Raw genomic sequence first — 14,726 nt, 5'->3', positions numbered from 1 at the left:
ACGGAGGTGCAATTTTATAAAAATGGAGGGACACATTGCCTGATGTTTAAGCTTAGTCTCAGTAAATATGATTTTTTTAAAGTTTAACTGTTGTTTTTCTGTCATGCTACTTGTGTTTATTGCTGAGAAATGTTTTGCTCTTCAAATACTTCCTGTTAGGATTGATGAAGAAAATTGCGCCTATTACGTCACGTGGGAAACTCGGGCTGCTTGTGCCATAAAGCCCCAAGAAGTAAGAATAAATAATGGCACGATTATAAATCCAGCAACAGGAAAGAATTTCAGTTTGGGTGACATTTATTACAAGTAAGTAATCTCCCCCAGCATATAATATAGCTGGTAGGAAAGGCAGGGCTACTAAAATCCAATCACCTAGTTGCCACTAGTTACTTTTTAAAATGGGCTGAGAGTCAGATAAAAAAATAATCGGAAGCAGACAACCAAAACGTAAGCAAACTGTCACAACAGGATGAGGCTTCAGATGGCGACAGTAGGTAATTGGAAACAAGGGCTTTCAATGGTCCAGTGGATTTTGAATCGAAGAGGAATGATTGTCATTTTTTTAATTTAGATTTTAAGTAAAAGGACTTTGTGCTCTAATTAATAAATCAACCCATTTATGTATTTTTTATGCTGGTGATCTTCATCTATGTTGAACAGATGTGTGTCTAAATTTAATTCTTAAACATTGTTTTATCTTGGTAATATTGATGAGTAAAATCTATTTTAGGCAAATTTGGGAGAGAGAGACATTTGAAATGGTTGGGTTATTTTTTAAGGGCACTTTCGTACAAGGTCATTGTAAGCTCCTTTGAAATCTATGTCATAACCTTGAGTAAAGGTTGGCCCTGCCCACACTGGAACAGGGTGTACATGTGGTACTTGGTTTAAACATTTTTAAGACAGTTGCTTGCTGTAAAGAGACTGAGGACATGATAAATGTATTTGGTTTTAATAAGGACTTATTTGGGAAGGGGGGGTCAGTGGCAGAGGGGCATAGTTGAGTATCCTCTTGTTGATTAAAAGTCAAGAATAATCCCACGATAGAGAATGTGTCTGCTTTAATATCATGAGGCACAGGAGTACATTTTGGGAAAATGAAAGCTAGACTATTGTAACTTGGGCCCAAGGCTTATAAAACATTTGTACTCCTGTACATAGGTGAAGGATGGGATTTAGTGAAAATCTTACAAACACTGATCAAGATGGCTGTAGCATTCAGTGATAGCATAACATACCTGAAAGTATAAAAATATAAGAGCTGTGCTAGGTCAGACCAAATGTCAATCCAGCACAGTATTCTGTTTACACAGTGGCCAAACAGTTGCCTGTGGGAAACCCCTAAATATAGGACAGTTTGGCTTAGTTGGAGATGAGCCATGGTAGTCCCCTTGTTAGGTGGAAGTGGCCATGAAATTTTAGTTGGAAGCATGTGGTGGGCTATCTTGAATAAAAAATTTTTATAATCAGCGTGCGAGAAGAGGTGCTTGAAATGACTGGCTAATCCTGAAGCTTTTCTTCTTAGTTATACTTCTGGTTTCATTTGTGGCATGTGTGTTTAATTTCAAACCTGCTCCGTTTCAGACTGTACAATGCTTCTGGTGATATCAGAACAAATGGTGATACCTACATTTATGAGATTCAACTTTCTGCTATCACTGATTCAAAGCATCCGAAATGCTTGACAGCCAGCATATGCCAGGTTAAAACATCAGGTTCCTATTTTCGGAAAATTGCATCTTCTAGCAATGCTAAATACTATATTCAAGGTAAATACCTATTTACTCTAAGAATAATTTATATCACATTATAACAACCGTGGTGAGAGATACCTTGGTTTTTCATGGCTTTTCATTTGTTGCTTTCCAAATATTTCAAACGTTATCTTTTTGGCTTCCAATGAGTCTACAGCTTTTGCATGCAGTAGTAGAGTACAGCTGTCAAAGGGTTTATGTTGGGGCTCAGGAAATGGTGAGCCATTAATCCAGCACCTCTCATGAAGAATACCATCTGCCCTTCCCCCCTCCAGTTGCCAAAGCACTTCCCCACCTACTCTCCTAGCTGTTTGGGTCAGGAAACACCAAATCCCCCCTTTCATATCCTCTTCTGTCTGTCTCCTTTGTTTTGACTCTCTGACCTGGCCCTGACCCAGGGGGTGAGGATAGGGCGGCTCGCTGGACTAGAGAAACTTCTTCCTCCTTTTTTTCCCAGCCAAGAAAGGAGCCCAACCCAGCCCCAGGTGTCCCATTAGTAAAATTACTTGATCAGCTGGGTTGGAGTTCAGTATAGTTTTTTCCCTGTGCGAACAAGTACAATGATGACATCAAATGGTTGGTGTCAGTAGCATGATTTTGTTATGAGTAAGACCCTTTGTAATGCATATACTTTTGTTAATATTCCTATTGAGGTGCACACAGATGTTAACCATATATCTTTAGGAGTGCATATGAGATGTACCAATTAAGAAGTGGGCCTTGGCACTTTAGCTGTTCAAAGGAACACCTTTCATTTCCTCTAAACTGGGAGATCTTGCTTCACATTTTCTTGAAATTGTTCCTCCGGTCATTCAAGCTGACCTTACAGGCTATGCTCCAGAAAAGTAAAGTAGTCCAAGTGATGTTGTACTATCAAGGCATTAATACAGGTTTCTTAGGATCTAGAAAGCATACAACAAGTGCTTTCTAGATCCTAAGGCAGGTGTCAGCACAGTGTTGGTTACCTGCAAGCCCAAGGAACACCCTTAATTTTTAAGATAATCTTAATTAGGTTTGATGTTTTAATCCAAACAGTTTCAGTAATGTGGCATTGTCTCCTCTCTGTGGCTCTAGAGCAGCCTTCCCCAAACTGGTGCCTGCCAGATGTTTTGGATTACAATGCCCATCATCTCAGACTCCCAGCTCATTCCTAAACAGATGGGAGTTGTAGTCCAAAACATCTGCAGGGTACCAGTTTGGGGAACAGTGTTCTAGCACATTAATATTCAAATTGTGATTTTGCAGTTTCAAACCATTTCAACCTTTCCTCCTTTTGTAGATGATGATTTGGATGTTGTGTTCTCCTCCGACTCCAAATGTGGCAGAGACCAAACAAAGACTGTGTCCTCCACTATTTTCTTCCAGTGCAGTCAGCAGGCCAAAGAAGGCATACCTGAATTCCTCCATGAGTCATCAGACTGCCAGTACTTGTTTACCTGGTACACCTCTGCAGTCTGTCCTTTGGTGTAAGTAACCCCTTGAGAATAACAAGACTTCTAACTACTTACTCCTAGGAATAGAAGAGGTTTTGTTCGCATTGGAAACATATCTGGAATAACATCCAGTGGTATCCATAGTAATCTAGTCATTTTTCTCATAAGCTTCTGATTGGCAGATCTCATATGAAGACAAACCTTGATTGATCCCCCTAGTTAAAATAATAATAATCATATACCACGGACTTAACAATGTTTATGTTAAATTTTGGCAGAGTTTCCCCTACTCTTGTTGCTCCTGGGTGTTGGGGGTCAGTCAGAGGCCAGCTCTACCCTATTTGTTTAAGACATTTAAAACATTTATTTAACGCATATTGTCTTTCAGAGACATTTATCCAAGAGCAGTTTGCAATACAGTTTAATATCCAAACCAACAGTAAAAGTAAAGAAAGACTTAACAATCAATTAAAACGTAAAACATTGAAACAGGACTGAGCAGGAAGACTGAGCTTTGGCTGAGCAGAAAGGCCTTTCTGCGCTCTATATGTCACCCCAAGATTGTTTGTTATATCTCCTGCAGAAGCTCTGAGACTACAAATGACAAAACATACGTGGAAGATAATTTCCATAAAGGCCTCTCAGGAAGAAGCCAAGCGGTCGGTGCGCTACTGAGTTTGCTCCTTGTGGTTCTCACAGTTTGCCTGGTGGTCCTGTTGCTTTACAAAAAGGAAAGGAGGTAAGGCAGAAAGAGGGAAGTGTAGGGGGATTTATTCTTTTTCATAATTTCCTGGCTTTTCGTGCTGCTTTTGAATCCACATAAATGAAGTTTATGTGGATTCAAAATATGTACATGTCGCTCACAAGTTACATATGAGCGACATGTATTCAGTATTCACAAATGCATGCGGGTATTATGCTGATCACTGCTAATCCAAACAGACTAGCGTTTGTGCCATAACAGTTGTAGTGCGCAACCAGCGACAATAGTCCCATAATGGCCAGATCCTAGTGGATGCTTCTTCCTTTGGCACAAGTGTTCTTTCTACTGTGGCCAAACAGCCTTCCGCCTTTGCTCTACCATCAAGCCAACCTCCTCTCTTCTTTCAGCTCCTTCCTCAAAAGCATCTATTCCTGTCTTCCTGCAACCCCTTTCCTAGAACACCAGCTTTCCCCTTCCTCTTCTCCACCCCACCCCCCACCCCGCCTCACTCTTCTCTTACAGCCTGTGGCATCTCAGCTGGGATCTTGCATAGGGGAGATGCACAAGCTCGTCATGAAGTTGCAGCAAGTTCACCTGCTTACACCTTTTTCCTTCACTGACTTCTGGGGCAATATTTGCATTGGGTGGTGGGTGAGCTTGCTCCGGGTATAAACTCCTTCTAGTGCTCACTTCATCCAAACATCCTGCAACTTTCCTCTGAGTCATTACAGTGGAAATGTGAGCTATATCTACTTTTCAGCTCTTGCTGTAAAATCTGGAGCAGGACTGGGCCCACAGTTAATAATGGAGCTAAATAAACTAGTGGATCTATAATTCATATCTTACTCAAAGTATGTGACACTAACTTCCTGTTTTTTAGAGAGACTATGAAGCAAAGAATAGCCAACTGCTGTCGGAGAACTTCAAGTGTTTCCTATAAGTATACAAAGGTAATTGTTCCTATGCATATAGGTGTATCAGAGGTTTTGCTCTGCTTGAAAACATGGATGCGCAATTCCATGTATGCACGAATTGCTTCAGGAATTAAATGATTGGATGTAATTTACCCAAAACATACCCATATCGAATCCTATTATATTAAACCTGAATGTTCAGAACACCTTGTTACTGAGATCCACTGTTAATCCCCCATATCATCTCAATTCTGGAAGAAACCTATGAAAGTTTTTCCATCTATCCAAGCTTCGTATCTGGGGAAATGTTCCGAACATCTGGCTATCTCATAAGACTGTGTGTTAGGAGATATTAGCCAAATCTGTGACTATTAAGGAGCTCATTTTCCAGGCTAACAAGTATTTGTAATAGGAAGGTAGAGAAGTGCAACAGCAAGAGAGAAACACCGTGGTATTATCAACAGACCAAACGCCTACAGGTGTACAAAGATTTATTGAAATAATTCCAGTTCCTAATATGGTCTTCATGAGCATCTTGGAGGGATACAACTTTCATCAGTCCTAACCAGCATAGCCAATTGCAAGGGATGACAGAAGATGTAGGTCAGAACACCTGGAGGGACACAAGCTGTCCACCTCTGGTTTAAATTGTGTGTTCCTCTATGGCAGAAGGAAGCAACCTGGTGCTCTCCCAAGTGTTTTGGACTGCAAGCCCCATAATCTCTGATCCTTAGCCGTGTTGACTGTGACTTGTGGGAGCTGGAGTCCAAAAGACCTGGAAGGCACCAGATTGCTTACCCCGTTTTAGGGGTTTCTAACAGTGCAACCTTTGAAGAACAATTAACTTGAAGCAAATTTCTATTGGTTCAGTTAAACCTTTGTACACCTGTAAGAAATAAGTTGTCAGTAGAAGGAAAATGAAACACATGGTAGTTCATATGATGCTGCCTTGTATGGAACCAAATCAGTGGTCCATCCATCCATCCATCCCAGTATTGTCTACTTGGATTGGCAGCAGCACTCTAGGGCTTGGGGCAGACGTCCCTTCCCATCACTTGTTCCTGACACCCTTTTTTAAACTGGAAGTGCCAGGAATTGAACCTGGGATCTTCTGCACACAAAGCCCGAGTGATAGATCCTCTCCAAGACCAAATCTGCCATGGACATTGGCAGAGCGGTTATGGAAAGTGTTTCAAATGCTGTTCACTAACTGCACCTTCTTGAATATGACAGATAAACACAGAAGAAGTGAACGAAGCTGAAACAGAATGGCTCATGGAAGAAGTTGCTGCGCCGAATCAGAAGTTGGGAAACGAAGGGCAAGAAAACGGCCACATCACCAGTAAAGCCGTGAAACCAAGCGCCCTCACGTCCTTCCACATAGATGACGTGGACAGTGAGGATGAAGTTCTAACCATACCAGAGGTGAAGATTCATTCAGCCAGAGGCGCCCAGACGAGAGGCTCGGACACAAGTCAGCCTCCTCATAGCAAGGCTCTCAATCTTTCAAGCAGTGATAAAGCTGGTCTGCTTAACGGCAGCAAGAATAGCAAAGGCAGAATCGCTTTTGGCCAACGGAAACTACAGAACTCAATGAACAACACAGCCTCCTTCCATGATGATAGCGATGAGGACCTGTTGAACGTTTAACCTTCTATTGTGCCTAGTCAAAATTCCTTGTGTATATATTAAGGTGGGACGACAAAACACTTCCAACCAAATATGAAGACTGTAGCTGCAGATGCCTTTTGCAGGGAAATGTTTCAAAGGGAAAGCAGGGGTGGGGAGAGAAAAGAAGGATCGAGCCAATGATCTATATAATGATGACTAGATTTCTAGCATCCAGTCAGCCAACTGAACGATGGTAAGGCTCCTCCTCAGCCAGAAGTTGCACTCTTCCCCTTCTGTAGATGGTAGAGGCTACGCAACACTTTCCAAAGGTAGGATCAGATCTGAATGAAGACCCCTCCGCTTCAAGATGAGACTGGCGTTTTAACACTCTCCTTTATATTTATTGCTCTCACTACTCAGGTTCACGGAAATAATGATGATGATAATAATAACCGGCAACGTGTTCTTCCTGCAGGCAGGGTATTTGTTCTACAGATTCACATGAAGCGGAGATGAGGGGGTTCTCTGTATGTTTGGTAGGTTGCTTTGATGTACATTTTGGAGCTGGTCTGTTAAACTCGCCTGTACATTTGATTCCTGTATCCTAACTTAAAATGGCTTGTTACGATTTGAAAAGTGTTTTTTCCTGGAAAGTACGGACCTTTATAGCTTTAGCCTTGGAACAGTGGCTGTTATTTGCATGATAAGTCTTTTTTGGTAGCAATCATATGAAGTCTTTCATCAGTATTTACAGAACTGTTGGTAAAACACCCCAGAGCTCCCCTGTAAGACTAGTGGAGCCGAACAAAGGGTGGAGCCATTCCAGGTGGCCTTCTGCCCCTTTAAGAGCAGTGAGGAAGGCAGATGTTCACTGCTGCAGCTCCAATGGCTAACCAAATGCCATTGTGATGAGAGAGAGAGAAAAGAACTTGGTACCTTTTTGAAATGTGGTACTGCTTCAGGGGCTGTAAAAAGACTCCGTCCCTTCTGGAAGAAGCTCATAACCAGACCAACATGGAACTGATTTATTCCAGGCCACTTACAGACTTTCTGTAACATCAGCTTCACTGCCCCCCAGAGAGATTTATGTCTGTTCTAAAGCCACAGGCCCACAAAAGCCTTAATTGCACAGACACATACTCTTCCTTTGGTACTAGGTGCGTTAACAACGAGAGTCGAAAAGAGCATCCTTTGGGTACTATCACTGTACATTCCAGTAGCCATTACATGCTGGAGCCACGGTAATTAAACAACCTTGTTGTCAAGACTGAACAAAGAGCTCCTCGCAGCACTTGACATATCTGCTCAATGTTTTTAAGGGGCTCACAGGTGATGAGTGAGTTTCTATAGACAACGTACCAGTACTTGTGCTGGCCAGAAGCTCTTCCTTGTTTATACCTTTTCCTATTTGCATTGGTTTCCTTAAGGTTGATTTCCACTTGGGAACTGGATTTAATGTAACAAAGGTGTTCAAACAATTTCAATAAAAGCTGAATTATGTTTCCCTAGGAATGTATGTGCTAAAATGATTTTTTCATAATTTTAAATGTCTTTATAATGGGCCTTTAAATATGGAAAGTGGGGGGCGGGATTATTATTTTTATAGTCTTGAGTGCAAAGCACAGTTTAAAGATCTGGCAAGTCACTAATATGTAGTTAGAATGAAATTGTCAAATGATTTGAAAGACAGACAGTCCACTGCGTTACCATGGAAGGGCTTCATTTAAGTATTGTTCTGGCTGGCTGCTCTGCAGAGGACTGACTACTAACCACTTGAAAAAGGATGGGGGAGATCTTCAGTGATAAGCCAGGCTAACTCTACAGGCGATAAAGCTACAATGGTAAGGACTCACGGCTTACCTGGAAGATCCCTCCGCTTCCTCTTTGTTCAGTATATGTTTCCGGACTTCCACCAATCAGGTGAAAGGGGCAATACACCAAGTTACCAGTTTCACTTTTGCTGTAGAAAGGATTGGCCAGAGTGCTCTACTCAAGCTGTTTATTTATGCATCACTTTTGCTGTCCACCAGGCCCCTGAAAGCATGCTGTACAATAACATCCAGTAAAATCACAACATAAAAAAACAAAAGGAGATTATTTTAAAAACCCAAAAAACCCTGAAATACTATTTTAGAAGCCAAAGGCCTGGCAAAGCGATTGTTTCATTGCCTTCCTTTTAGAAAATCCTGAAGCTCTTTGTCTGCTACAGGGGGCGGGGGGGAGAAGAGCTGCGTTTCCAAGGAATGACTCTCCATTTGAGTTGCTGGCATAGTTAAATCTTGTTATGCTCTAGACAGGCTTCTGGCACCATGTTCAGTACAGGCTCATTTTACTAGGGCTGTGGCTTCTTCAGTTGCATTCTCAAGAGGCATTCCTCTTCACAGATTATGCAGGGCTGCTACTTTGTTCCAGCCTACAATGTTTGTCAATGTACTACTGCCTTGATGTATGAGCAAAGAAGGATGCCTCGTTCAGAAAGGCAGTACTTGCATCTATAGTAATTTGACCACCTGTTTCCCCCTCCATTAAAAAGTACATGTGTGATGAACAGACTATGAAGAATAGGTTGCTATCTGTAATTATAGTTCAAGTGGCCATCTGTGCAGTCACACAAAAGCAAAGTGGGTCATGGCAAAGCTATTGCTGCCATGTTGAGTAATTGTGATAGTGGGTCCCATGTTGCAGGTTGGGAGTCCAAGGTGGGTCTTGGATCTGGAGCAGTTGAAGACCACTGGGTTTAGCTTTGAAGAAAGTGATACATTCTTCTAAACTTGTGGCCCTCCAGAGTTTTTAGCCTATAATTCTCACCATTGGCTATGTTCAATAGGGCTGATGGCAGTTGTAAACCCAAACCTCTGGAGGGCCACATATTGTCATGAATATGTTAATATGATGTAGGACAGTCCTCTTCCAACGTGGTGCCCTCCAGATTTTTGGACCACCGCTCTTAGCATTCTTAACCATTGGCTATGCTGATTATTATTATTATTATTATTTATTTATATAGCACCATCAATGTACATGGTGCTGTACAGAGTAAAACAGTAAATAGCAAGGCCCTGCCGCATAGGCTTACAATCTAATAAAATCATAGTAAAACAATAAGGAGGGGAAGAGAATGCAAACAGGTACAGGGTAGGGTAAGCAGGCACTGGGTAGGGAAAAACTAACAGTAGAAAGTAACAGTAGAAGTCTGCACAACATCAAGTTTTAAAAGCTTTAGGAAAAAGAAAAGTTTTTAGTTGAGCTTTAAAAGCTGTGGTTGAACTTGTAGTTCTCAAATGTTCTGGAAGAGCGTTCCAGGCGTAAGGGGCAGCAGACGAAAATGGACGAAGCCGAGCAAGGGAAGTAGAGGCCCTTGGGCAGGTGAGAAACATGGCATCAGATGGGAGTGAAGTCCAAAAAACGATGGCCACCAGGTTGGGGGAAGGCTGATGTAGGGTCACCACACTTCTAAGTAATACAAGAATGGATGCAGAACTGAGCAAGAACATTTCTTTTGAGGGGGAAGTGTTCGATTACCTGGAAGCCTCAGAAAAGAATTTCTAGGCGGTAATTATCATTGATTACATTTTGTCTCCACATCCACAAGGAGTTCAGAGCTGCGTAGAAAAAGTTACCAAGTCTGCCACCAGTGGCTATTAAAAAAACTCTCAGTTCTTAGTTCCTTAATCATATAAGTAATGTAGAAGTAGCCTAAATAAATTAGGATTTGAAAGCTCTGTTCCCAAAAATGCAGAAGTGTATACCAGGAGACGACTTCCAGTGACGTAGTTTCCAGCAGTGTCTTTGCCCAATTTTGCCTCAGTTCTCAATGCCCCCAGCCATTTCAGTGGAACATCACATCTGAAACTAGGAACTATATGTGTATATTAGCATGCATCTGTACCACAGATATGACAGGAAGTAGTCTGCTGAAAAGCCTGCTCACCTTATCTGCCAATTCTTCCTCTACCCTTCTGCAAAGAGTGTGTCCAAAACAGAGACACGAAAATCATTGCCATCTTCCTTAAGGATTATCCCCTCCACAAGCAAGGTTAGTATGTTTGCTTTGGATCTTCTACTAGCACAAGTTGTCTCCACGTGTGAAGCAGTTGGTGTGTATCTGGTGGCTGGATGCCTTGATTTTCTGTCTCCACTATTGACTGGCTCTTTTTCTGGCTTGTGGCATGATTTCTGCCCATAAGGAGATGAAGGAGAAATTCAGCCCTTCGGCTGTGATTGAGCAGCAGTAGCCTTCCCACCTCATCCCTGCAATAAAAAGCAAAGATGAGTATTTATGCCCTTTCTGACCCTGACATTACATTGGGGAGGGGGGGAATGAGATGTGTGTGTGTTTAAACTTCAATGCTTAAAATTGTGATGCAAATAAATCTGTACAACAGGGGTGGGTCATGGCTAAAGATGGCAGCGGTAGAAGTTTCCCCCCACTCTCTCACCTGGTCCTTTTCTGTCTATAGCTTTTCTGATTTTCCAGTAAAAAGAAAAAACACACACCTTCCAACAGGGATAGGGAACCTCCGGCGTGTGAGCACACAAGGCGTAGGCAATCATGGTGGCTCTGTGTGCCAGCAGTGGAGTACCCTCTGAGGTGCTTGCCCAGCACCAATTAGGCCCATGAGCTGGAAAATGTTCCCCCACCCCTGCCTTACAGCTTAGGATGCAATAAATAGTTAAATTGCCACCACTATCACCCCCTCAACTCCCCCCTCCCAATACTCTATCTCTAGGGGTAAAAGAGGAAGTTCCTTTCCCCTTAGACAAAATAGTTAACTTGAGTGCTTCTGGCACTCACAGCCTTAATATGTCCACTCTTCTGGCCAAGAGGGAACTGGGGCAAAACTGGGTTTTCTTCTATTTAATTCTGGGGTTAAATTCCAGGTTTAATTCTGGCTTCCCAAGGTCCTCAGATGGCCAAGCCCCCTTTTGCCCAACCACTGACTGGTAGTTTTCTAGCTTTTGCAGGGTTTTTCCTCAACTCTAAAAGGTTGAAATACTTAGTTACTGGCAATAAGAGTTTAAGAGAAAAACATACTGGTATTCTGGGCCTCTTGGCCTTTTGCCGTCAGTCCTGCCCACCCTGGAATGCAGCTCTCAAGAGCTCCTCTGAAATGGAATTCCACCCTCTGACTAAAAGAGATTCAATAATAATAATAATAATAATAATAATAATAATAATAATAATAATAATAATGGTGATTTTTGTTACCTGCCATCCCTCTGGATCAAGGCAGGGTACAACATAAATACAAACACCACAAAATACATATAAATAATTAAAACATTTAAAATTAATACATTATTAAAAGCAGCACATTATTTTTAAAAAGCACATCTTAAAATTCAACTGGGTAGGCCTGCCGGAAGAGATCAGTCTTTATGGCTTTCTTATATTCTGGAAGACTGTTAAGTTGACGAATCTCTCCTGGCAGGCCATTCCACAATCTGGGAGCAGTTCAACACCCCCGGCCTAATGGATGAAGTGACTTTCCCTCCTCTTTTGACCAAGTGTGGCAATTTGTGGGCTTCAGGCCTTGTCCTCACCCCCACCACCCACCAAAATGCAAAAATAGAATGAGTTAATAACCTTATGTTTGTATCCATTTTTCACAGGGCCAGGGGAGTGATTTCACTGTAGACATACGTCAACATGACAGAATTAAGCACATTGTCCTTTCAAACCACTGAAGCCGTGGAGCAAAATGAGACCCAACCAGGAGGCTTTTCAGAAGAGATCACTTATCTGGGCATGGTTTTAGCATCTGTTTGTATCCCCATCTGCATCTTGGGAATGGTGGGGAATGGGATTGTCTTCTGCCTTCTCTTCCGTAAGATAAAGACAAAGTTCAACATCTTCATCCTCAACCTGGCTGTTGCTGATTTCATCCTACTCTTGTGTAGCTTTCTATTTTCTATTTTCCATTTGACTGTATTGCTGAAGATAGTCCACTTTGATCCATACTTCTCTATTCCATTTGATGTTATGTACTTACTGGGATACAACACCAGCTTTTACCTGCTAACAGCCAGAGCTGGGAAGAGCAGCATTCTCCATCTGCCACTTCATCAAAGAAACCACCTTCCCCCGTTGGGGATGACAGGAGAAGCACTTAGTGCATTACTTCCCCTCCCAATGAAGTAAGGGGAATCGCCATGTTCTCGCTTGACTGTGATTAGAGATAACAAGGGGATTTCCCTCCCCAACTCCTCCCCAAGCTCCTGGTAGCCCCCAGGCCAGGGGATAGGGCTTAGGGAGGGAAATGGCTGGGGCCTATAGAGGGAGCCCAAGCCTCAGTGGGCTAAATGGGGGGTCCTTCACAGGCCAGAGGTTCCCCACCACCACCGGATACATTTTGATTACCCTGATCCAGAACAGTGGAGGAGAAAGATTGTAAGATTCTCTATCTGCAGAATGGCAATTGCACGCATCATTTCTGCAGGAGGATGGAGGGGGCCTCCTTAAACTCTTTCTCTCTCCCATTCTCCCTCTGCTTTCGGATACATCTGTCCATTCGAAACAATCACTTGGGGTACTGTATTTAAGTTGGTACTGACTGTCCAGTGCAAAGTGGGCAATGGAAGTGGATGCACTTGTGATTCAAAAAGCGTCATAAAGGATGCTGTGGTGCAACTCTCAGATTATGGGTTGCACATTGGCAGTTGTCCTGCACATTTGGAGACATGTGCTCTTGGTTTCCCTGCAGAGAATCTTGGGACATAATTCTTGGCTTTTGCACTGAAAACACAGTAAAACAGTTTATGGTGCAAAAAGTGCATCCAAGGTCTTGAGGAATATTGTACAATGAGAGAGCCATCTGAGCTTAAAAGCATTTGACAGACAGAATGCATTTTTGGAGCTATAAGTTGTCTGAAGATGTAGCATCTTGGATGCAATTGTTATCTCAGGTGGATTTGTTGCCTGCTGAAAGAATGCCTGTTTGCTTCCAATGTGTTCTTATATATTTGTAAAAATAATAATCCAATGTTTCAAAGTGGCCACAAGACTCCAATGTGCTCTCATCCAATTGAAATAAAATATTATCTGATCATAATTGTAATGCTGTTCTTGGAGCTCTCCGTTGCTCAGAAGTGTGTGTGTGTGTGTGTGTGTGTATTTACAGCCAGTTTCCTGGAGAACTATAATCCATTATATCATCAGTATTAATCATCTTCCTGCAATGAGCTGTTTGAGAAATTATGTATTACTGTTTACTTTCCAGATATGCAGTGGCTAAAGGTTACTGCAGCTTGCCTGGGCAGATTGGGAATCACGATGGTTTTTGAAAAGGTTTGCTTTGTCAATGCTGAATTGTATTCAACATTTCTCAGGTAGGTGCTTTTATCATCAAAGGGAAGGTGACCTTTCAAATTGCTTAATGATTACACAATTCAATTATCACAGATTTACAGGTGTAACATTGCTAATTCAAGGAGATGGAAATTACTGTATATATACTCTTTGACAGGGTTTGCACAAATGCTAACCCCACCCAGTGGTTGTGTGTATGTTGTTTGTTGAACCATAGATTAGCGTGTTGTCTGAACCCAGGACAGCCTTTGCAGCAAATGGTTAGTGAGTGTATTTAAACCATGGTTATGTAGCCATCATAGTTAGGAATGGTTCACATGACATGCTAAGCCATGGTTCACACATGCTAAGCCATAATGTTTAGCTCAAAATGCTTATCTACCATGGCTTAGCATGTTGTCTGAGCAGGGTCAGAGAGAGACAGGGGATGAAATGCTTGGAACGGACCTGCTCCCATCAATTGCCTGTTTAGTACTAAAAGAATCTGGTTGGTATCAAGGGAAGTCATTGTGCTGACTTGCTCCTTCCATTTAGGCTGTCAACTGATCATAAAAATCATATTCTGAACTGGGCTGAAGTATGTTGGACTAGAAACGACTTGAGGGGAGGCTGCGGTGGGTCTATGTGGTTGCATAGAAAGCTCTCAAGCAACATCAGTGGCTACACTGCCTGCTTGAGCGTAAGGACATAAGAAGAGCCCTGCTGGATCAGACCAAGGATGCATCTAATCTCGCATTCTATCCATATAGTAGCCAACAGGCTACCCACGGGAAACCCCCAAGAAGGAAATGAGTGCAATAGCACCCTCTTGCCCATGTTCCCCAGCAACTGGTGTACATAGGCATACTGCCTCTCGAACATGAGATCTCACACTCCATCATAAAGGGCTTCCTCAGAGAAAGTTAACTTTTTCTTTTTGTCCACTACCACATTCAATTCTACATTTACACAAAAGTAAGTCCTATTCATTTAAATGGAATTTACCTCCAAGTGTGGATACTT

The 14,726-nt window shown here is 42.2% G+C and overlaps 1 protein-coding gene across 1 annotated transcript in view; it reads left to right on the top strand.

Annotated features, from left to right (window-relative positions):
* Positions 1–7,927, top strand: part of IGF2R (insulin like growth factor 2 receptor) — an 82,489-nt gene extending 74,562 nt beyond the window's left edge. Inside the window, exons 43-48 of the mRNA XM_063124476.1 lie at positions 160–306; positions 1,585–1,769; positions 3,034–3,220; positions 3,771–3,926; positions 4,771–4,840; positions 6,038–7,927. Of these exons, the coding sequence (XP_062980546.1) occupies positions 160–306; positions 1,585–1,769; positions 3,034–3,220; positions 3,771–3,926; positions 4,771–4,840; positions 6,038–6,454 (1,162 nt within the window). The 3' untranslated portion in view covers positions 6,455–7,927. The remainder of the gene's footprint in view (positions 1–159; positions 307–1,584; positions 1,770–3,033; positions 3,221–3,770; positions 3,927–4,770; positions 4,841–6,037) is intronic.
* The last annotated feature ends 6,799 nt before the right edge of the window (positions 7,928–14,726 follow it).

Source organism: Elgaria multicarinata, chromosome 4 (genome assembly GCF_023053635.1).
Source record: "Elgaria multicarinata webbii isolate HBS135686 ecotype San Diego chromosome 4, rElgMul1.1.pri, whole genome shotgun sequence".
NCBI lineage: Eukaryota > Metazoa > Chordata > Lepidosauria > Squamata > Anguidae > Elgaria > Elgaria multicarinata.
This window is presented reverse-complemented; position numbering and strand designations above follow the sequence as displayed.